At 31.6% G+C, this 25,637-nt stretch overlaps 1 protein-coding gene across 2 annotated transcripts; it reads left to right on the top strand.

The window, feature by feature from the left end:
- The first annotated feature begins 1,483 nt into the window (after nucleotides 1-1,483).
- Nucleotides 1,484-23,656, top strand: LOC131850340 (putative fatty acyl-CoA reductase CG8306). Of its 2 annotated transcripts, XM_059200556.1 has the most exons (13): nucleotides 1,494-1,567; nucleotides 2,654-2,717; nucleotides 14,492-14,701; nucleotides 16,405-16,656; nucleotides 17,533-17,678; nucleotides 18,937-19,046; nucleotides 19,795-19,878; nucleotides 20,332-20,440; nucleotides 20,839-20,955; nucleotides 21,504-21,623; nucleotides 22,303-22,462; nucleotides 22,943-23,040; nucleotides 23,456-23,656. In XM_059200556.1, exons 3-13 carry the CDS (start codon nucleotides 14,504-14,506, stop codon nucleotides 23,592-23,594), a joined length of 1,533 nt encoding a protein of 510 aa, XP_059056539.1. In that variant the 5' UTR covers nucleotides 1,494-1,567; nucleotides 2,654-2,717; nucleotides 14,492-14,503; the 3' UTR covers nucleotides 23,595-23,656. The 2 variants fall into 2 exon arrangements, with proteins under 2 accessions (XP_059056529.1, XP_059056539.1); XM_059200546.1 differs by lacking the exon at nucleotides 2,654-2,717 and having other exon boundaries at nucleotides 1,484-1,567.
- Nucleotides 23,657-25,637: the final 1,981 nt, after the last annotated feature.

The following is a 25,637-nucleotide window of genomic DNA, read 5'->3' as shown; positions in this document are numbered from 1 at the left end:
TTTAGGGCCGGTATTTCCACTATGATAGTTTGGTAATAATATGCTTCACAGTAAGACGCTAAGCATCATACATTTAAATATATTTAAAAATCATTAAGGAAATGGCTATGACTTATGCTTTGACCCACTATTGTTTTCGTCAAGTTCACGTAAACTGTAAACAACGGTTATTCTAGCTAAATTCAACTGTAACTCAAGGATAACCTAGGTCTAGATTAAACCGTAATTGTAGGTCACGTTCTAACTAGTTTTACTCCAGACCAAAGGAGGGTAAGGGACTTAGTAATGTGGGCTAGTGAACACGTTACTAACAATGTACCTACGTTGTAATGTTGACTAGCCACGGTTCCTCCTGGAAACTATCGTGATACATTCCTCTTAAATGAATGTCAGCTCAGTTGCCATCACAATAAGTTCTAGAGGGAACCGTGTCGAGTTCAAGCTGAGATAGTACATTACTGCTAGTAATGTACTATCTCAGCCTGAACTATTGTGGTTATTAGTCCACATTACTAACAATTCCCTTTCCCCCAATCAGACTATTACTATTAGGTCTCTAGTTCTATATCTAGGAGATAGTGTGTCTAAATCTACATCACGTACGCACTAATTCTGCTTATGTAAATACATTTCAGGGTTATTTTAATTTTAGTTCAATATTATATAACTAGGTACGCAATTTATATTACGACCAATTATGCTTATTAATGTTTACTAAAACCACAGATAATATAATATTACATACTAAAACTGAGAAGTTGACAAATACAAAATATTTGATCACGAGCGTTGAGATCACGCGAGCCGGGGAAGTAAACTAATTCATATAGTCTTCGAGACAGAGGCTTTTTGCTCCTGATCGAAAACATTGATCGAGCGATTTTACATAAGCTGAGATATACACCATACCATACTATAGCCAGCTGAGTAGTTTTTATCTTCAAAATATAGTTTTAAAAATGAATTGAAATCAATTTAAACCTACAAATTGACAGACAATTTTTACATATTTGCAAGGGTGCTACTCCTCAACTCACCCTCGGAACCGCTTCATAACACAACTTAGTTAATCATAGAAGTTTGGACTGCGAGGAAATTGGTAAGGAAGACCTGTTCTTAATTTACGGGCCAATAGTAGGTTTATTCTTCTATATTTATTCATATGTATGTATTTACGAAAAAAAAAATCTATGTATTTGTGTCAGTTATCTAGTACCCATAACACAAGCTTTAGCTAGCTTCACTTAGGTCTAGATGGCGCTGTGTGAATTGTCCTGAGATTATTATTATTCGTTAAGAGTAAAAGCTTAATGTAAAATATATCGACTTTATTAAAACTACTAGGTATATAGCTTTTATAAACACATTATTCCGTAATTACAAATGATAACCCGACATGCAGAAACTATAACAACAGAAAAAAAACTTGTTTTATTGTTGCTCGAATTCGAAACGGAAAGCGGTATGATAGCTTTAGCTTAGTTTTTACTTAACCGCGGCAACGTTTGGACCTGTGATAGTTTTGTGCTTGAATCTCCGTATCGATTTTTTTTATAATAAAAACGTGGTAAGTGTTGCTTTCAATCCTTTTTTAACTAAATTTTATCATTTTAATTCATTCAGCCAGGACTATATTCATGAAGAGTATAGGTATATGTGTTGTAGCGTATGGAAAATCACACTAAGAGAATAATTACATAGTGAAATTAATAAAAAACGTCGTTCAGTCATTTATACGCTACAATATTTGTTGATAGATTTTAAATAATTTATAAAAATAAAATATTAAAATGTACAACAATCTATCTGTGATGGAATAAAGTCGCTTTTTAAGTTTAAAAAAGTATTAGAAACTAAATTTCAAATTTAAAAATATATATTAAATATTTATATTTTACATAGAAATAAATTAAAGGTATATTACAACCCAACCTTTTTGATTTACCTAGGTATAAGGTATAAGATGTCTAATTATATAAAAATGCTTTAATAGGTAAAAAAATCGGTGAATAACGTTTGCGTGTACATACGACTAACTACGTCAGTCATATCGATGATTAGATAGGTACTTTAATGGCACACAATCATTTAATCATGACTGCATGACTGGCAAAATGAAGGAGATGTATTTTCTTGTTTCATCTCAGTATTATTGGAATACTACCGTTATGAAAGGTAAAAATAACCGGCCAGGGATATAAAAACCATTAAGACGGTTCTGTACTCTAAAAATTAATGATCTGATGTTATTGTTGAATACTTGGGTAATCAAAGGTAGATTTTATACAAAGACGTTTAGATAGCTCTGTGTCACTTACTACCATCAAGCATCTTGACTGCACGGTAGTTCCAGTCTGATTGGTTAGAAATGGCAGTGAAATACTGGTTACGATGATAATATCTTAGTACTCAATAGTGGAACCTACAGTTGTTTATATTTCAATCGTCTATTTATTATTTGTGTTTTATTGTAAAATGTTTATAAAATGAAAGAGGTTTCATGAGCTAACAGTTTATTCTATTATAATGTATATATATTGTATATATTGTACGTTTTGGTGAAAAAGTGACCGCTGCTGTTCTGTAGTATCTTTATTGACAATGATTAACGCTATATTTCGTTACCTCGCGGTATCGAATCGGCGACCATCAGAACTAAAGTGGTGTGCCATCCCACTAGACCACCGAGGCAGTCAAAATCAATAAATTTTAAATTGGTACGTATGAAATTAAATATCTAGTAAGTAATATATAATTTAAACTTAATTTTGTTCCTTAAATGATTTACCGGTAGATATGCCCTGTTTATGTACTTTTAATGTTTACGAATACGTTAAAATTAAATAATATTATTTAAGGAATGAATTTATTTACATAGCTCAAAACGAGTATTATTCGAGGGACTCTCAACATAAAAAATCTTATAGACGGTACATGTCCTCGAGCGAATACGCAATAGTTTTTTGTATATAAAATCTAAATTAGATATAATATACTTAGATTTTAATTATTATATTATAAACGCAAAAGTATAATGTCTATTTGTCAATCTTTTAATGACCAGATATAAGATTATATGTCATCAAATTCAAGAAAGAACTACATAGATGGCTAATCAGCAAATCTTACTACAGTGTTCAAGAGTACTTACTTAATTAAAAACATTGACATGTATAATTTATAAATATTTCATTAATACGAAGTTGACATACTCATATTATAAATAATGTACGTACTTAATATTGACTATCGAATAATAACCAAAATTGACATCTGTTTTGTCTGTTGCATGTCAGAAATGACAAAATGTGTGAAACTAGTTCTAAAGATCTTAAAAACCACACATGTACCACATTTTAAGCAATAAATATTCATTTCATTTCATTTCATATTTATATCATAAATTAAGTAGACTGCAAATAGTCATCTGCTTGGTTAGTACCTCAATCTCACCTATATCAGTCTATAAGCAGCTTTCTTTATTAATTGTGTTTCGGTTGTAGGGGATTATTTCATTTTTATTTATTTATTTAAATAATTTTTTTTTTATATATTTCGGATATTCATATGATCTTAGTAAACAACTTTTAGCAGCTATGATGGGGTCGCGCGATATATTCGCCACAAACTTAGGGTAACTTAGATTACACAGTGAATAAGAAATAATTATGTGTTATCATGAGTGACACATGATAACGTGATATATATGGTGCTATTCACCATTACCATTTGTTTACAACCTTGTAGGCCTTCAAGTTGTTTCCCATTCCAATTAAATAATAAAAAATATAGCAAGAGTTACCAGTTCTTGGATTATGATCTTAAAAGTAATATGAAATTAGGTAGGTATCAGACTGCTCCATAAGAGATTACAGGATAAAATGAATGCGTGTTGGGCATTGACAATGAGCAAGTTAAGGATAACCACTTACGTGGAGTAGTTTCCTTTAGTCAGTAACTTTTATAAGTATAAAAAACAATAATAATCCTGTCATTGACATATTTTTTTAATGTTCAAAAGGTAATCTAGATTTTGATGAAATATACTTAAATAATATAACCTTTGACTCTTAAATACTAATGTCATACACAGTAGATATATGCTTTTTAACAAAATTCACCATGAAGGAACTCATCAATTTCTATATGTGATCTACTCGTACTATTTTAGAAGTCGTTTACTATACTATAAAATTCTCGTCTCATAATGTTAGTTACCATACTCCTCTGAAACAGCTTGACCGATTTTTATCAAATTTTATATGCATATTCAGTAGGTCTGAGAATCGGCTACTATCTATTTTTCACACCCCTAAGTAATAAGGGTTGTCCACCCCTAACATATTTTTTTTATATTTTGGGCAAAATTTTTTATTTATATTCATTTATGTGGCATTAAAAATATATACAACACCAAATTTTCAGCCATCTACCATTAATCCCCTATTTTTTTTTATTTATATAGCAAAACAACGTTCACGGGATCAGCTAGTGTATGTATATACCTACATATATATATAAAAGTCTCGTGTCATAATGTTAGTTACCATACTCCTTCGAAACAGCTTTACCGATTTTTATAAAATCAAAATGAAGGTTAATTCTAAAAATCTATTTTTCATACCCATTAGTGATAAGTTATATTAAGTTACATATTTTTTTATTATTTCGTTTTTTTTTTAATTTTGCATTAAAATATATACAACCCTAAATTTTCACCCTTCTATCACCGACCCATATTTATTAATAGCGATTATAATTTATATGGCAAATCAACGTTAGCTGGGTCAGATAGTTATTTTATAAAATTGGGTGTTCTTTTGCGGAAGTACATTTCATTATTTCATATTGTTTTGTTTAATTCCGCTACACATAATAGAACCCAGGGTATAATCAAAAAATGTTTTTTGACTATATCTATCATGTATAATCTCAAGATAAAAGTCTAGGTAACTTTGAGTTTGTTTTAACACCTTATGGTCATAGAAATGAGTGGTCATACGTTCAAACGATCTTACTTCATCTGCGCTAACTCTAAGTAGGTACCATATTGACTTAATCTCTTGATGATGCTGTTCTGTTGAATTGACGTAATGACCCTGACTATCCCACCTGGGATAAGGGTCATGAAGGTATGTTAACAACGTAAGTTATATGTGTACGATTAACTATGTACCTACTCTGAATAGCTATACAAAAGTATCGATAAAATTCGCCTAAGAAATATAGGTCCTATATCACATCACATAAATAAAAAATAAAATAGTCCAAAATCTTGTGGGCTACTAATGTTTTGTCTCAAGTGTAGGTCCAATGGTCATTATCATCTCTGTCACACAAGATAGACATATAAGATCACTTCTCAAAAGTGGTATGACATGAGTGGGTATTATAGTACAGCCACAAGAATAATATGTAAACAATTTTGAACCCTATCATAACAATACAATGATGGTAATCTTACTTATAAAAAAGTTATAAACGAAGCGTGTCTCTACATTAAATATGTTGAAGAAGAACATACATATATATGTGAGATGTACCTATTTATGTTAGCAACTAAGTGGACAACACAAGCAGACATAAATATCTGGATATCTGTGAGTTTGTGCATTGCTCTTAGAAACAGCAAAATTTTCTGATATAATAATATCTAATATAAAATTATTTTCTTTTGTACGTCTTTTCTATTCAATAGATATATCTAATTTCGGTTATAAATTAATTTAGTAAATATATAATATATTATTTCATAATTACTATACTATTGAAATGCATTCAATAACAAAGACTTTTGTGAGATAAGGAGTACCAAGAATGCGTTGATAGAGGCAAAGAAGTAGTAGGTAACCAGCTATATATTTTCTATGCAGTTATTTATAATATTCTACGATGTTTTTATAATGTCTGTGGTTCTTTTCATGTCTATATTTACCACTTTCTATCAGTTGAGCGCTTAGTTTTATTACATACCCATTAGCTTAGAAACCAAAACATATTAAATTAAATTACTAATATAATCAGAGAGGAGATTACATCCATTTACATAAACAATGTTCGTTTTCGACCATTTCAACTCCGAGAAATATATAAACAGCTTATTTCTATTTTAAAATCATATAAAATCTTTATTTAAGTGAAAGTCCTGGCTTAATATGCAACTGTACATGCAGGTCGACATCCACGCATTCTGTAACTAATTGCAAACTGTCATAGTTAATTAATTTATTTATTTAATGAACTAGCGGTGTTCCGGTATCACACGAATGCATTACAAATCTTTGAATTTCTAGGCTTGTTCTGTTGTATTGTTATTATATGTATTATACACATAAACCTTCCTCATGAATAATTCCAACTATTACTGAAAACTGCATTAAAATATTTAAAATCCATTGCGTAGTTTTAAAGATATAAGCGAATAGACAGCGACAGGGACTTTATTAGTATAAAACTATGTAAATTATCGCCACAATGAACTTCAGCTGGTGCCTCAATACAATGTACTGTTAACACAGGCGCGTGAACCATATTATTATCATCCTTTAACAAGCAAGTGTAATGTAAACATTTTTTTAATGGTTGACAATGAAATGATGCACCCGCCTGCTTTACTGGTTTACACAAGTGGAGGAAGGTAGGATAAATACAGGACAGTTAGCCCATCGTGAAGAATTCCTGATGAATTTATTACAATGGTCTAACTGACCTGTAATTTCCAGAGGGAACCGCATGGAGGTCAACCTTACATTGCTAGCAGTCTGGTCATCGATCAACATTAGCAACAATTCCCTGTTACTAGCAACTGCCTTTCCCCCAATATAAAGACATTTTATGTAGTGACCTGTTAGTATTATTCCATAACTTTAAAAACAAAAACATATTAAGTTAAATGAGTAATATAATCATTGGAAAAGTGTCTGAATTCATTTACGTAAGCGATGTGCGTGTTCGACAGTTTCAACTCCGAGAAATATAGTGAAAGTAAGTGACTTTTAGGTTAATAGGTACAATGAAAGCAAGTCTGACCATAAGTGCTATGACGGCGTCGGTAGAAGAGGAAATATATCTCCTTATTTATTACATAAATCTTAATAATATTATAAACTTCATGGAGAACTGCGTTGTAGATATGTCCTAACACATATATTCTGAATGTAGCAGGAATAATTTATCAATATTTCTTGTGATAAACATATATGTAGATGAGATATGGATCCCATATATACATATATTTATTACAAGGAATATAGATTGTAGAGCTTTGTATGACTCGCCTCTATAAATTTATAAAAGAACTGCCTGCGACCTAGTTAGCGCAGCGTCAAATTTATGTATTTTTTTTTACAGAAATAAATATATTTTTAAATACCTAACACATAGAGAAATAATCGATTACATGACCTGACTGACCATAGAGTTTTATATTGCTCTACATGTTTTTTCAAGACAAACTGTGAATGGCTATTAGGGTAGAGGAAGGCAAAAAAAGGGATGGACTGTGTGAAAGATGATATGGCAAGAATAAGATAAGAAGTCATAACGAGATGACTGCAAAGAAACAGTTGATGAAATTCTAAATTAATAAGATAATTTCTAAAGTGTAATGAGTTAATTTCCAAAATTAACTCATTATTACACTGTGGTTATAGATTTTTTAATGATTTGCGTCGGTATTGGGTAAACACTACGGTCTCGATTATGAAATCGTCATGATTACAAGCTTGGTTTTAGTCCTCAGTCGTTGGTAACCGAGAGAGATGGCACGCAACGAACGCCACGGAATATTCTGTTGTAGGTACATGTCCGGTGGCGCAACCGTACCATCTGTACTTACTTTACTTACCGTTACTTGTACCTTTATGATCACCACACGAATAATAAGTCAACATTAACCACTATTTGGCGCTTATGTTTTTTAATGAAATGAGACGATTACTGCGATAAATGCGAAATTCAGTTGAGTTTCTTGGCAGTTCTTCTCAACTGAATCTGTGTAATGAACTGGATGGTAGGGAAACAATACTAATACAAAAAACTTGCCCGTATCCCGTAGCTAGAACGGAGAGCCTATCAAACTAAAACGAATAACTATAAGAGAAAAAACAATATCATCAAGGCTCGATATTATTAAGATAGAGATATTATTAGAACTAATTAAACACTTTTTTAATCGTCCTCCGTGGTCGGACTGTTTAGCACACCACCATAATTTCGATGGTAGTGGGTTTCATTCCTCGTAGGGTACAAACATTTATATTCATAAGAATGATTGTTTATATTGGTCTGGGTGTTTTCTATATATACATTATGTATTTATAAAAAAATGTATCTAAGTATTTATATTGGTTGCCTAGTACCACAAGCTCTGCTTGTCCTGTGATTTTAATATTATTTTTAATATATTATGTAATAGATGTTAGCTTCTTCTGTTATTATTTTGCCTGCCCTATTGTATGTTTATGAGTCTTTTATGTTTATGTGTGGAGTTTAGTTGCTCAAATGCATTTAAGGATTTTTTATCTTTTTTATTAATTGAGATATTAACTATGTAATATATAGAATAGTTCATTCAACTTGGTTTCGAATATTTATGGTAATCATAAGAATTTATAATTTAGTTGTTTTTTAATTAGTGAAATAATTTGCTAATTACAGATTATTAGCCGACCCACTTAGGTTCACACAGGTGTTTAGTGCAGTATATCATTCACGTCATTTAATTATAGGCATATATTATATTATATGAAAACCAGCTCTTATAATACTCCACTTATTTACAATATTTTATTTCTTTTGTAATGTCATGTGATGTGATATGTATATATATACACATATCATAGTTTTACCATATTGTGTTATCTGTGGTTTTACTATTAAACTAGCTGTGCTGCTATAGGTACATATATGGAATATCGGGGGTTTCTCTTTAAATATTATATTATTTATTTACTAGCTACTCGCCCCGGCTTCTCACGGGTGTTCATTTATTATATAGGTATATAAATCTTCCTCTAGAATCACTCTATCTATTTGAAAAATCAGCTTCACAATTCGTTGCGTAGTTTTAAAAAATTAAGCATAGACAGGGACGGTCAGACAGCGACAGGGACTTTATTTTATGCTATCTAATAATAATGATGATAATGAGTAACATTTTTATAATTCTATAATTCGAAGTACTTTTAATGCAATGTTTACATAAATGTATATTGATATATTAGCTCCGATCGACCATGACCTAAACCATTTTTCTAAATTTAAATACCTGTCTATATCGAGGGTTTTGGAATTTTTCTTTTCAATGGTATAAAACGTATACCGGATAAATTAATTATGATGATATGTCTCGTAGATTAAAGTTCACATGCCTGGCTGACATTTATGCCTAGTTCTATTAAACACTCGTAATGTATGACGCAAAACATAGTGAACAGTGTTATTCTATAACTGTCTCTATTGCATCTATTTTATTATAATCTTAATTAATAATATCAAAATATTTGTTTACGTAGGTCTATCACAGTCAATTACGACAATTCAAATCTACCTCTCTGGGGGGAAAGGGATAGTTAGTAATATAGATTTATGACCTTATTACTAGGTTAACCTCCACGCGGGTCCCCCTGGAAACCATCGTGATAATTTCCTGGTGAATTTGTCACAATGGACTAACTGACCTGATCTCATACTCATGTTATCATCTTCCACTGGTACCCCGCCAGCGTAAACCGTTAGCGCAGGCGAGTGCACCATTCCATTAACATACATTTAAAAAAATCTAGCTCTCTAATCTATCTCAAATGTCAGGTTGACATCCCCTTGGAAACCATCATGATAAATTCCTAGTGAACTTGTCACGATGGGCTAACTGAGCTGATTTCATGCTGATCCTATATCCTCTACTGGTGCTCCGCTTGCGTATAACCGATAGCGAAGATCACCATTCCATTATCATCCATTAAAAAAAATCTATCTTAAATAACAAAATACGAATTGAGAAAAACCTTTACATTTGATTTGATTATAAACTGAAATTAGCTAATTAACTATTTTATTGATATTATAGATTTACTTTTACAACAAAACCAAAACAATTGTAGAATATGATATTGCAGATTGTTTACTATTTTAAAAAATCTTAACTGGAAGAACAATGTCAGGAAACGATAATAAAATATTATCTACATAGTTGTGCCTGCGGGTTCATCCGCATGAAATTTATAGCCTATATATTATTTTGATCTATAAGCTATAATTATGAAGTTTCAACAAAATCCGTGCAGGAGTTTTTGCGTAAAAGAGTAACAAACACCCAACCATCCATCCATCTATGTATCTATCCGTACTCACAATCAATAATTAAAAAATAAAAAAATAAAAATATTAATAAGATATTAATTTTAGGTACAAGCTGTAAAATTATTAAATTTTGATTACAGTGAATAACTTGGAAAATGTTTCTGGAATTTTCCATTGAAAGAGTAGAGAACGCAATTTGCACAGAAATTTATGTTCATACGGCTCAGAGGTTAAAGTCCATATGCCTAGCTCTGTTAAACAGTCGCAAAGGAAAACATCTTTTCGCCTTGAATGACGCAAACAATCTTGACCACAGCGCGATATCCTCGAACTGTTTGTATTGCATCGTCAATAACTCTATACGGATTTACATCTCACACATTCGTATCTACCATATTTGTGATTTAAAATCACTTTTAAAACAATTTTGGGGACCAGTAGGTTTGGTTGACAATATACAATTTTAGCGATGCCCGCGCTTTCAGCCGAGTTAAATTTATAGCCTATATGTTATTCTGATGTACAAGCCATATTACTGTAAAGTTTCATCAAAATCCGTTTAGTAGTTTTTGCGAGATATAGTTATTACGAGATCAACATCAGTGTCGATACATGTATTTTTTTTATTATTTATTAATGGTACAATATAATGTTACATTTTATCCTTAACACAAAAGGTGAAAACCTCGAACATCCATCCATACTTATAAACTTTCGCATTTATAATATTAAAAAAAAAAAAAAACTACAATAAGATTATCTTATCCGTGCTAGCAATGTATCTTTTCGAGAAGACCACGCTACTCCCCTTGAAAACCTTCGTGTACAAACATTTGTATTCATGAGTATAATTGTTTGTATAGGTCTGGGTGTTTTATAATATTTATATATTTACACGAAAAATGTATCTATGTTTTTATGTCAGTTGTTTAGTACCTATACTTTTTACTATTAAATATAGAGTAAAGTTTTATTCACTAGATTTTTATCTTTGAGTATAGAAAATAATGCATTTACATATTAATAAATTATTTACAATACAATTTAAGACTTAAAAAAAAATTCGGACTACTCTAATCCTGTTGGCCGCAGCTGGCCTTTACAGTTTCACCGGACGATAGGGGGCGAGTGCAGGTGGCACTCCAAACCCGCGGAAGGACTTATGAAGCGGTTGATGGCCAACTCCCGCCTGACGGATGCAACTTTAGATAAATTATCCCTAAATAAGTGATATAGATTAGGCACTTATCTGACTGTGACATTAGCACAATATAACAGTACCCATAACACAAGCTTTGCTTAGATTGGAACCAGATAGCAGCTGTGTAAATTGTTGTTGCCATTGCTATGTGGTTGCCATTTTCAATGAGGTGGTCCGTCCGCTTGTTAGCCATTCCAAAGACAATAAGAAATACAACTTGTGTAAATAATTTATTACTTGTCATTGTTGAATACTTGATACTTAGAAGTTTATTTAAATATTACTGTCACCACCATGTCACCATAAGTATGTAGCTACACAAATTTACAATTTTAATTATCCGTTACAAGTTACACTAAATATGTACATTTTGTTACATAAAAAAACGACTATATTACGTTATTTATATTGTTAACGTATAATTTTATAGTAAATAAAGATATTGACGTATCTCTACATTCAGCTCGTGACCACTGCTAGTGCAACCTGGATGAAACGTCGAATTAAAAATAACTATCGCCGTATTAGACAGATTTTAAAAGGATATGTAATAAAATTGTAATATAGTATGTAAAAAGATATGAGGCATGACATCTTCGTTCTCCGGAATGGCAATGCCATTGATGTCCATGGTACCAATATAGATGACGATTAGTCTTAGCATCAAGTGTGCCGTTAGCTTGTTTGCCGTTTAAATTACCTACATAAAAAAAGTAATTCCGTGGTTTTTCAGAGTTTTCTACGCTCGAACATATTGCAATTCGTTAAAACTGAACCTATATATTAATTAGCTAGCTACAACCAAAAACACAGTAGTATTCAAAAATAGAATCTACTTCGTTTCAGACAGAACAACGTGTTCATAATATAGAGGATTACTTGTTCAAGTCACTGAGCAAGTTGTCACTAAGTTCAAGTGCACGACTTGATAACACACAACCTTGGTAAGATGCCTTAGGGGAAGTTCGGGGAAGTTGTCAATGTAATAGATGTTTTGAGTTTAAAAAATGTTTTTATTTATTTATTTAGCTATATCTTTTACAATACATACGCATTATTTAAAATTACATGGTTAGTAAACTCAATAAACAGATGCCTCGTAAATTTATTGAAGTAATAGAATGGATAAATGAAAGTAATACTAGGTACGTTCAAACTTGATTTTCAATTTCAAAACTAATTTTGTTCATTACTAATATGGGTTATAACTCATTAACACTATCTCTCATTACTCATAAGTACAAAATTAATTAATTCTAAACACTATGGTAAATTTATTTTATATATTGTAAAAAATCAATGTTTTAAATTTTCAACCGGGCCTAACGTGCCAAATTTCCCTTAATTACATATTTTAAAATAGAATGATTATATTTTTTTCTTAATGCAATACAATGGCTAATTAAATAATTTATTGTCTATGATGCTCTAATGACGGTTTTTTTACTAATCGTACATTTATTATTGAATAATATTTCCATTGTTCTATGGGGTTATAATGTAATATCAATAAAATTATATAGGTATCTATCTTCCTATTTCAAACTATAGATTAATGGAAATAGAATGATCTGCAGTAAAGTATCTTTGTGTATAAAAAAATCTGAAAGCGTGATAAGACTGGAATCATAGAACGTATTTTAATTATAAAAGTTAAATTATCAACAGTCAGATAGTAGTAGTAGTAGAATATATCCTATATTCTACGTAGCTATTTTTTCAATGGATGGTTATGGAATCCTGCCCTAACGGATTACCCTGGCAATCTTACGCTCATCCTATCCTCCACTGGTGCCCTAGTGGAGGAGTCATTCAGCTCATCGTGACAAATTATCCAGGAATCTCTAGGTCGGTGTGGAGGTTAACCTGTTAGGTTGGTAGATGGTACTATTTATGGAGTCAAATGCCACATTACTAACAATTCGCTTTCCCCACAACTCTACGCAGGTAACGTCGCGTGATACAATTAGTCTATTATTACCTATTAAAAATATATACCTTCCCGACTGTCATCCTCGATTAGTAGGGTAGTCAGAATTATTGTCTAGTGTCGAGTTAGGGAGAAGAGAACTGTCTAATGAGGACCTCATTTCTAGCATTGTATGTACTTTCTATCGCATTAAATGGATTTTACTTTCAATGTACCTATTTATCAACGGCGAGTCTGTCAGAAATATAAACTGACACTACATTATTTGCCGTTGGTTAGATTCTCTGCACTTTTGGCGTCTAGGTCTAGTAATCGACTAGGCGACTACACACAGATTCATAAGTAGGTACCTATTAAAAATTGTATAATTGTTGTGTAAATTAACATTCCCTAGGTTATGATTTTAACAGCAATTAGCTAAAATAATATCACAAATGGTGCCAAAAACCTCGTGTAGTAATTGACTGTTGAGGTGAGGCACAGTCACAATTATTCAAATGTGGTAAATACCTAGATGCTATTGTTTTGTAAAGGGGCGTATAAAATCACACAAATGTTTAAGTAAATACATTTTAATGTTAAGCATACTATATTTAATTTATTGCGAAAAAAAATAAAACATTTGCTTGTAATCCAAAAATTTTAGGTATATTGTTAAAAACTGACATTTAAAGTGCAACAATTTTTCTACACTACATACTTGCAAACCATTGTGTCCATAGATTTATTTTGAAAGTTTTGTTCGCATAAGCAAACCCGCTTCAATTAAAATAAAACAATAATCTGTGCACATTTGTATTTTATAAGATTCAATTTTTATTTTTGAAAGGACAGTACCGATTTTTATGTAACGCAGTGTTAATGTAGTACTGTACTGTTAATTGCTCTGTGATGTCATTTAATATTCGTTACATATGACATGACTGACGTGACTGAAATCAAAATTTAATACTATATTTGTTACGTTTGCAGTATGCAACAGTTATCAGTTAAATTAAATTAATAAATTATCCACGTTTCATGATCACCAATTGAATATTCAATTTTATTAATTCCAGTGTGATATCAAAATGTCGGAAGACTCCCAAGTACGTGCTTTTTACTCTGGAAAGAATTTCTTCATCACCGGCGGCACCGGCTTCGTAGGATTATGTTTAATTGAGAAAATACTGCGGACTATACCCGGTGCAGGCAAATTATACCTGCTTATGAGGCCTAAGAAAGGCAAAGATATATCTGAAAGACTGGAGGAGTTCCCAAAACATCCGGTAAGTTTATAAACTCTTGTAGGTTTTAATTCTTATAAATTGCAATATTTGTCTGTAATTTATTTTCAGCAATAAATTATGCCATATAAATCACTAATTCAGAAAAGACCTAAGTCAATTTCAATATATAAATCCTCTTAACTGATAAAGATATATAAGTATATATTTTATAAATAATATGTCAAGTGTCATTCTTATGATACAGGCCTATATGTGGCACTTAGTAGCATTTTAAATTCTTAATTGAAATACAGATCCAATTGTATCTTTCCCATAATAATTTGTAATAATATTTGTCATTATAACAATGTATTTTGGAGAAAAGACTGTATGGTATGAGACTCTTTGCTTGCCTACATGGCAAATTAAAAATAAGACCAGCTGTAAATGCTGTTACCCTCCCACTGTTGTCACATGTCTCTCATTATAAAAGTATTTAAGCTTATTATTACATTGTTCCAATTTTAATTTTCATATTATTACTTAGGGCTTTCTCTATAAGTAAAGGAGTAAAACATTGTGTTCTTATTCTAACATCAAACATGTTCTGATATATACTTAAATTTCCTTCCTATTACAAACATCCTTGTTTAAAGATAAACATTATCCAGGAATATATGCATTGAACTATTGTTAATTGCTATTAATGTATAAACAAATTTATTTGTACTTTCTGTATTTTAATATTATAATTTTTGTTAATAGTTATATATGTAAATATAACCTTCCAAGCATAGATGATTCACAATTTGAATTAATTTATTGTAATCAAAATATTATATCAAAAGAATAAGGCTTATATTGTATTAAACTGGCTCCCTTAGCTCCCATTACTAGCAATCCCTTCCCCCTAACATCTATAGACTGTAAACTACTAAAAATGAATATATGTTATTGTATAAAATATACCATTATAAATATTCAGTACAGTCTCAGTTCATAAGCGGTTTACAATTTCACAAGGTGATAAAGTAATGGAGTTCACAATATAATTATTACATTAAGTGACAAATATAATCAATAAATTAACCTAATATGTAGTTTACCTGTTCAAAATTTATTCAAATACATTCAACTATTTGTTAATTCAAATAGATACAATATAAACTTACTACTTAATAGTCTGAGCGAATACATTTACTTTTTCGTAAAACTAAATAAAGTAATAATATTAATACTCCTGGATAATTTTCACAGCATTCTCTAGTCCCAAGCTAAGCATAGTCAAGGGTAAAATGGTGAAACAAAGACTAATACAAACAATCATAGTAGGATTTCTCTATAAAAAAATGTAAATTTGAACTAGAACTATTCACTTATATGTAATTAATAGGGAAAATATTTAAAATTTAAACATTACTTAAAATTCAATATGGTAATTAGATGTCACATAACATGTCTATTGTTTCTCTTGTTCTTGTTATCGTCTATTTACTGTGTTTTTATACCCATATTAAATAACAGTACAGTCACAAAACTACACCCACCTATGGTTTACTCTGGTTGATGAGGATGCTAGTTTTTTTTTGTTATGGATAGTAATGGAATGATGCATCCACCTGTGCTAATGGTTTAGGCTGGTGGGACATCAATGGACAATGATAAGATGAATACAAGGTCTGATCGGCAAGCCCATTGTGACAAATTGGTCAGGAATTTATCAAAACAGTAAATTAATAAAATAAAAAAATATTTTTCTGCAGATATTCGAAAAACTCATCGAAAAACAAACAACGGATGTATTCAAGAAAATAATACCAGTGTCAGGTGATGTTGGGGAAGAGAACCTCGGACTCAGCCCTGAAGATCGCCAGTTACTCATCAATAATGTGAATGTGGTGCTACATTCGGCGGCCACTCTCGACTTCCAGGAGTCTTTGCGGCCGACGGTGAAAATTAACCTGTTGGGAACAAGGAGAGTAATGGAGTTGTCACGTCAAATAAAAAATTTAAAGGTACTAATTTTTAATAAATCCGAGATAGACTTTTTTACCTGAAGGTAAACTTTGTAAAAAAGTCTGCTGCATGGGTTCCTTAGTCTCCTCGATTTCATCCAACAAGCAGCTTACTTTGTGAGCCGTCTTTTGATTGTAGGCTGAGATTATGCAGTGAAATTACAGGATAAGAGGCATGACATCTTAGTTTTCTGGAATGGCAGCTTATGGTATCTCAGTAACCAAATAATGCGGTGTCCATGGTGGTGTTCGTATACCATCAGGTGAGCCTCATGCTCATGTCAGCATGTTATCTACTTGTTTGCCATTCCAATTACATACAAAAACATGCAACTTAGAGATCAGAAATATCTGCAATATATCAAAATTCTATTTTTCAATGCCAATGTTACTACTTTCTCTCAATCCAATCTCAATCTCATATTGAATATTCATACATCTATACATACAGTGTATGTCATTAGTCTACTTGATGCCATGTCAGATTTCCTAATAGAAAAACTGTTTCACATACACCAATAATATGTTTTAGATAAGCATTTAATAGTTTACTAGTATTTACCCGCGACTTCGTCAACGTGACTTTGAACTTAAATTAAAATATATGAAATTACTAAAATTAAAGTAGGTTAAGTTCCTCCTTATAATATTAGCTATGTGCGAGTGAAAGTCAAAGTAAAGAGATTAGCAATAACAAATAGTCAGACTGACGAAAAAGATTAAAAAAATTTTTGGACGTTAGTACCATACCTATTCACTTTAATATGCATTCTGTGAGAAGCTATTAAATTGAAATTACAAACATACACTTCAATTTTATTTATTTGTATCTAACTTTTTAGACTATTATATTAGTAACGTGTGATCTTATTTCAGGTAATGATTCATGTTTCATCAGCATATGTCAACTCGTACCTGACAGAGGCCCATGAGAAAGTGTATGAGGCACCTGATGACCCCGAGAGGATCATAGCATTGGTGGAAAGTAAGACTGAAGCTGAACTATTGGAAATGGAGCCAAAGTGAGTGTACACAACTTGTAATTTATCATTTTTATTTAATTAAACTAGCCAACCTAAATATTGCACCCTATCTGGACTATTTATATTCATTACTAGTCATAGCAGTACATCTTTAGATAACTTGACTATAATAATGTATTGATTAAGAACATTCACTTCTATGTCTAGCACACGCCTGCGAATTTTTAATTATTGATTATTATTGCTTCATGATCTTATATCTTACCAGCATCTTGGTTTCGCATGGATGCATTACAAATGTTTTTAATTCCGCACCTTGTTCTGTACTGTAGCATGCATATATTATATAATACATAGAAATCTTACTCTTGAATCACTCTATCTATTGCTGAATACTGCATTAAAATCCGTTGTGTTAAGAGCTATATGCAAACAGACAGTGCATCTTCCTCTTCAATCATTCTATTGATTGCTAAAAACTGCATTAATATCCGTTGCATAATTTAATAGATATAAGCGAACAGACACCGGCCGCGACTTTGTTTTATACTATGTAAAGATACAAGAAGTGAGAGATTTTATTTGAATATTATTTAAATTTAACGTTAATAATTATATTAAAATATTCTGTTCTTTATTTTACTTGTTGATTTGTTATGTTAATATACACTATTATGTCTGTAGTATGTCTTGTTTTTTTTAGATTAGGCATATAAAAATAGGGCAGTAATTTTTTTATGTTACTGGAATAGCATACATGCTGATGCTTTCCTGATGATAAGTGGTAGTTGTTGCTCATTTTGTCACCATTTACTGTACTGTAGTACCTTGATGGGTTACCATTCTGGAGGATTATGATGTTAAGTTTCTATACCTTGTAATTTCTCTGCCATATTTTACATCCGAAACACTAAATAGGCGAGAGAGAGAAGACTTTGTAGCAAGTCTGTCTATTTTTTTTATTCAATGATTTTAGCTATTGCTCGTTGCTAGAGAGAACCTGTAGCATTGCGACCTGCATAGATCTGTTGTCTCACCCTGTTTTCTAGAGAATTGAAGAATATGCTTAGGAGTGATGGTTTTTATCTCCGCAGAATAGTGTGTATTTTAAAGTCTATCCAAGTAGGCAACTGAAAGTCATTTGTTTGTATTTACAATACAAATGCATTTCACTATATCTATTAATTATATATCAACGCATGTTTAAAGCCAGATTATTTTGTGGTTAGTTTTGTTTCAACTATTGTCATAAACTAGGTTTTTAATTTAATATAGCTAATAATGCATTTGTTTTCAGAGTTCTGAAGAGTCATCCGAATACATACACATTCACTAAACATTTAGCTGAGCACGAAGTTGTGAAGTGTGCCGATTTCTTTCCCTGCACCATCGTCAGACCTACAATGAGTAAGTAAATTTCTATTATAAGTATAAATAATTGTTTATTTTGTAAAGTAACGTGGTTTGTAGTTTACTACCCTAAAATATGATCAAGAGTTCAAATCTGGCTGACAAAAAAACTGTGTCGATTTATATTTCTGAATCTCCGGCGAAGGAAACACACCATATCAAAAAATATAATCCGAGCGGTTGACTTGAAAAAATAACCGAGCGAAATGTAGGAATATCAAGTTTTGCGTTCGCCACAACGTCGACAGTTGTCAATGCCTCTGGGTAAAACAAATAAACATTTAATATAAACACATCGTTTCGAGTGATGTGTATACATTAAATTGTTTATTTTGTTCCACTAATTGTAATTAAATTCCGCATTTAGCGTTTATTTGGACGTGATACTACGAGAGTAGCGAGCCAAGTTTCTCCCAGAAGCTACCTGGTTTCGTTATAGGTTCTTTTAATGACGATATATGACGCAGAATGTAATGCTGAATAATCCGCAAAGTGCTGATAATCTACAAAAAAATACCCATTACCTATAAAAATATTATCCCTGTAATAATTTTAGTAACGCAACACGTGTTAATCTCGTTTGAACACATTTGTTAAATTGTGAAAAAATAACAATATCACTTATTATTTACTCTGGCAACCTTTAATTTAAATTTATGATTTTGATATAAATGTATATACTATTTCTTTTTCTAGTTATACTTTTAAATTGTTACTTTTATGAACTACTATTTTCTATTCACAGTTGTTGCATCTTGGAAAGAGCCCATTCCTGGGTGGACCTGCTCCAAAGTGGGACCACAGGGATTCTTAATGGGAGCGAGCAAAGGTACTATATACACGGACGGGGCAGTCGTAAATTACGAAATACGTCTGATGTACTTTAATTTGACTGTATACGGTAGAACTTCAACTGTCTCTAGAACTGGACCAGTGTTGAATGGAATATCTATCTGTGTATCTGTGTATAGTGACTGTTAATTAAACAAATCCGCACTATATAAACATATTTTTTCATGAGTAATGGGGGCTACCTGAACAGCAGTGCTGTATATATGCACCTCATTGAGGTTGTGCTTATATCAGCAATAGCTAAGGTAGCTTCTATTGCCAAATTTGTATGTTATTTTTTATTTTGTATATTATTTCTAATATGTTATGTTATGTTCGCTATAAATCAATTACCTATCTAGATAGATAATACAGATGTATTCGAGATAAGAATTTCAATATATTCGTAAAACATTATTGGTGATACCCTTCCCTCTTGTCCTCCTGTCAGGCGTGGTGCGACGGTTGCCATTGGCGACGAAGAACGTGGCCGATTACATACCGGTAGACGTGGTGGTCAATCAGCTGCTGGTCGCGGGGTGGCACGCCGCTAAATCCAAGTAAGTGGTATTGTTTTTTAAATTATAATGTGTCTTTAAAAAAGTCTGATTATAGCCTATGTGTTGTTTTGATGTATAAGTTATATTATTGTAAAGTTTCATTAAAATCCAGTAAGTAGTTTTTGCGTAAAATAGTAATCATCTATCCATCCGTACTCACAAACTTTCGAGTTTATAATATTACTAGCTACTCGCCCCGGCTTCGCACACGTATATATTATATTATAAACCTTCCTCTTGAATCACTCTATCTATTAAAAAACCCGATTCAAAATCCGTTGCGTAGTTTTAAAGATTTAAGCATACATAGGGACGGATAGACAGCGACAGCGACTTTGTTTTATACTCTGTAATAAGTAAGATAATATTGGAATGTTCTATAAGTAATAATGTTTCAGGTCCGGTCTGAGTGTGTACCATTGTTCATCATCGACATGCAAACCGTTCACGTGGTCCCTCATAGAATCCTCAATCAACGAATTACTTCACGCCTACCCACTCAAGAGTGCTGTATGGTAAGTAATTTGACGCTCTCGGTGATCTCGCGGTTTAACACTGCGCTTTACTTCCGATGGTCGCGGGTTCGATTCCTTGCACGGTATATACAATTATTTAAAAGAGCAACACGCCAGTTTCATTTTGGTTCTTCTTGTGGTGAGACAGATTACTAGGTGAGTGGTAAATTAAAAAAAATATATATTACTGTTCAAAAGTGGTTCAATGTAATTTTATTTGAATAAATAGTTTTCTATTTTATTCTATTCCATGCTGCCCCTCTGAAAAATGTATGGGGCACAATATATTAAGAATTGATCATTAAAAAAGGGGTCAGGTGTATCGAATGAATCTAAAGTAAACAATATTTATATTTCTTTTATGAAATTACAGAAAGGAATAGAAGACAATGCGATTTTATTTAGTTCTATTGAGTTCTCGATATTTCCTAATTGTACGTATAAACAATAAGATTCATTTCAAAAATAGAAATAAACATATGTCTACATCATTACACTTTCAAGAATAATAGAGACATAGAATGATTAATATACGCGTTTTTTGACAGGTATCCCCATTTAAAATTCGTGCCTTCACTCTTCCTGTTCCGCGTGTCGGCCATTTTTATCCACTTCTTCCCCGCTATATTACTGGACACGCTGCTTCGTGTAACTGGCGGCCGTGCCATGTAAGTATTATATCAATCTATACTTATATCTTGACTCTTATAAATTCGTGCTCTTCAGTAATTTGTATTCAGAAATGTTAATTTAAAAATGTTATTTCACAGATCAAACCAAAATATCTATATTCATGTAGTTATTACAGCTATATATATATGAGTTGATCCTATCTGGACTATTAACTTTTTTATACCACCAATTATTACGAATGTATCAGAAATATATTTTTTTTCTGATACGTACGAGCGTAGTTTTTCTATATCATAAAAAACTACGCTCAGTTTTGAAAGTAGTTGGATCCTGAAAATCTGTTCATCTGATACTGCATGTAGAATGGGTGCTAGAACACAAAAATGTGCCTGATTATATATAGTGTTTATCTATTATATAGTGTTTAAAATTAAGTGTATTTCAAGAAATAATATTTCCATTTCCATTATCCCTAGTGAGATCAATTATTATTATTTAGTGCTAGCTCTGCCCCCTATTTTCTACGATTAGACTATATAAATATTATAAAGAGATAAAGTGTGTGTGCTTGGACGATTAATACTATCCGATTTTGATTCTATTATATATTTTTTAGCCCGCATGCGTTCTACCCTTTTGTGGTTAAATACGCAAGCTTCCCAATATAGTGTTATCGTATTCTCACTTAAATAAATGTTTAATTTTTGTCCACAGACTGTTCCGATTAAATAAAAACGTGTGGAATTCCCTTAGTCGTTTGGAGAAATTCATATTTTCCGAATGGAAATTCTACAACCCCAACACATTGGACTTGTGCAAGCAATTAAATAAGACGGACAAGGACTTATTCTTTATAGATATTTCAACTTTGGTTGTAAGTATTTTGTAATGTTTAATGGTTATTGAGGTACCCACGCCGACAACTGTAAAAAGCAAAGTCCACTTCGGTTAGAAAGGTCCTAGGCGTCACTTTCGCACACAATATTGACCATTGTGTGTTGGCACAGAGCTACATAGAATTAAAACATATTACTGAGGTAGATTTTGTACAAAGTGTTGTTCATATATTCGATCTATCAAGGTTTGCTTTTTAAGCAGTGTTTCCGTTTGAAGTTTGAGATATGACAGTCGAATTATAGAGAACGAAGTCGCCATTACGTATGGAGTACCATACTCTATAATTCGACTGCTATTGTAGTCCATGGAATGGCATGGCGTATGGTGTACATATAATTATATACATTTTTTAATAACAGTTAAACTGAAGTTTACTTTATCCCAATTATAAGTAATTTAATATTTTTATTTAATTTTTCGCGTTTACTATCTTATTAATTAATGTTTATTGTTTCAGTGGAAGGATTATTTTACAAACCTTCTGTTAGGTGTACGAAGATATTTGAATAATGAGAAAGAAACCAATTTGCCAGCGGCCAGGAGCAAAGACAGTGTGTAAGTAATCGACTACTAAAGAAGTAACTATGTAATAAATTCTAATTTAGTACTATCCAGAAACAGTGATTACTGTAATAGAATTTACTATGTAAAATAGTATATCTGTATTGACGTCAGAAATATAAAATTGTCCAAACGAAAGATTGATGGCAAGCATGTTATATAAATAACTAAATAAATAAATTCCATAGTCATTCTATTATAGCGGAATAAATATGCTAAGTATTTATATCTGTTATCAAATACATATAACACAAGCTCTGCTTAGCTTAGGACTAGATGACGCTGTGTGAATTATTCAGGGATATTATTAATATACGTTTTTTTGCGCAACAAATACTTATTATAATTGTTATAAATTTTGAAGCTTCTGTTGGAACATTATAACTAAATAATACAATCTTGATTTCAGGTTATTAGTGGTCCACATAATCTGGCAAGTTCTGATCATCGGCTCGCTGTGGTACGGTTTCGCGGGCCTCGTAGGCCTCACTATGACCCAAAGCGCTTGGGTTGCACCCGCTATATACATACTTTACAGTATACTGTAAAAAACGTTTAATAGATTGAACAGATATAAAATTTGTACAAAATTATCTGCGTATAAAAATAAGAGAGATTTGTCCTCTCTTATTTTAAACACCAAGCTACTTTAGGTTACTTTATACACTGTTTTTGTTTGATGAGTGAGCTATGGCAGTCAAATTGGTGTTACACCGTAATCCTTCGCAAACACAACGTAGTACGGGTGCATATGACGTTATACCCGTGGCACAGGCGCCGGTTGGCACTTATCATCAATTAACTAGTTTGCTATTCCAATTTTCTAAAAAAATGCTGATTATTTTGTACAAACTTTTTTGTTGGTATCTAAGTTTTACGTATATATAATCCAAATGAAACGTATTTTATCATCCCTAATGTTCTAATATGAATTTTGTGACATGACTTATTATGTTTATGTACGAGTATGTATCATAAATATTATTATACAATAGGACAAAGATATCGTCGTGTTATAGAGGCTGAGTTATTCTTTTATGAACTGGATATAACTTGTAGAATTAATAGATAGGTGGACATGTATTCGGCAAAATTAGGTGGCGATATCCACGGCAAATAATTTAACTATTAATTTGTTAATATGTCCCTTCTGCAGTAAGAATTATGTACGTCTACTGTTTAAACAGCATTGGATTCAGTTGTTAGATTCAACCAAATATTTATGTTTGACTCATTGATACTAATCGAAGTAATAAGTTTGTGTGTGTTTGCATGAGTCATTTCACACGGACATACAAAACTTATTTTATATAAAATTAACCACACAGTATTCTGCAGTATTGGTCTGGATCTTTATTTTTGTTCATAGAACTTTATGACATTTTATTGTATTATTTAATTATTATAAATGGGTCTCTCGAATAACTTTCAACGTTAAAGTATTTTTTGTAATCTCATTTTTTAAATAATGGTAGCTAACGAAAGCATGTTTTAAAACGCTTATTATGTGAAAGCGGACGACTTAATAATGTGTATCCTCTCTGTTAAGAGCATGCTATTTAACTATTTTTGCTTTTATATACACCTACATACGTTATAAGTACAAACTGTATTCCATTAATCGTATTTGTGTACAATTAAGTTAGCACGAATTGGGGAATTATTAGTTGTAAGTGAAGCTGTTGTTTAATTGGTAACGTTTATTTATTGGAATTTGGGCGCGCTTTTTTATTGGAATAAATTATTAATGCCAAGTTTTGTTTTATTTTCCACGACAATTTAGTATTTGGAGATATGACTCAATATGTGTAGGTAAATCTGTAGTAATTCCACTTCAGTAATAGAGTACTACCACAATAATAATAGTATAAAGAGGTAACATCCAGGCTCACAAATTGTGAGGTTCGGAATAATTTAAAAGTATTCTATCTGTATTAAAAAATCTTTTTGTGGTGGATCGCCCATTTGTGATGAAGGCAGTTGGCTTATATACAACATCACGCTACAACCAATAGGAGTAGAGCTGAAATTAAACGTTTTGTAAAAACGAGACAAAAATTCCGAAGACGAAGTTGCACGGGCTTGCACTTTTGTATAAAAACCTTTTTTGGCGTATTTAGGTCTGTCTACATCCTGACTCTTTTTCTCAAATATAATCAAACATCAACGTAATTTGTCTACCTTTGGAAGAGAGGATTCAAGTGGTGTCAAAGGTTCAAACTCTTATATGATTTTTGCGTATTGAACCAATATTTAAGTAGTTGGTGCTGTATGCACACATCCAATGGCATTAAAAAACATGTTAGGTTTTTAAATACATATTGCTATTTCATATGTAGCCCATATGAAATAGCAATATGTATTTAAAAAACTAATAAAGTAGGTAATTTTTATTCATAATTATTAAATAACCCTTTATGTTTCATTTGCTTTTATATATCAATCATATCCTAATCTATTCCAGACGAGTCATATATTTACAATATGTTTTTATATAGGTAATAAATAAAAAAACAAGTACATATGCAATTATTTTATATTTTCACGTAGCATGTTTATTAAATATACGACTAAACATAAACAAAAAACAT

The sequence above is a fragment of the Achroia grisella genome, unplaced genomic scaffold (genome assembly GCF_030625045.1).
Source record: "Achroia grisella isolate CSIRO2021 unplaced genomic scaffold, CSIRO_AGI_Agris_v1 utg114, whole genome shotgun sequence".
Classification (NCBI taxonomy): Eukaryota; Metazoa; Arthropoda; class Insecta; order Lepidoptera; family Pyralidae; genus Achroia; species Achroia grisella.
The sequence above is the reverse complement of the archived record's forward strand: the minus strand, read 5'-3'. Positions and strand labels throughout refer to the sequence as shown.

Coding starts and splice junctions, on each gene's coding strand:
- LOC131850340 (XM_059200546.1), top strand. CDS start 14,504: ATGTCGGAAGACTCCCAAGTACGTGCTTTTTACTCTGGAAAGAATTTC. Junction 16,657..17,532: donor GTCAAATAAAAAATTTAAAG/GTACTAATTTTT, acceptor ATCTTATTTCAG/GTAATGATTCATGTTTCATC. Junction 23,041..23,455: donor GCCAGGAGCAAAGACAGTGT/GTAAGTAATCGA, acceptor TCTTGATTTCAG/GTTATTAGTGGTCCACATAA.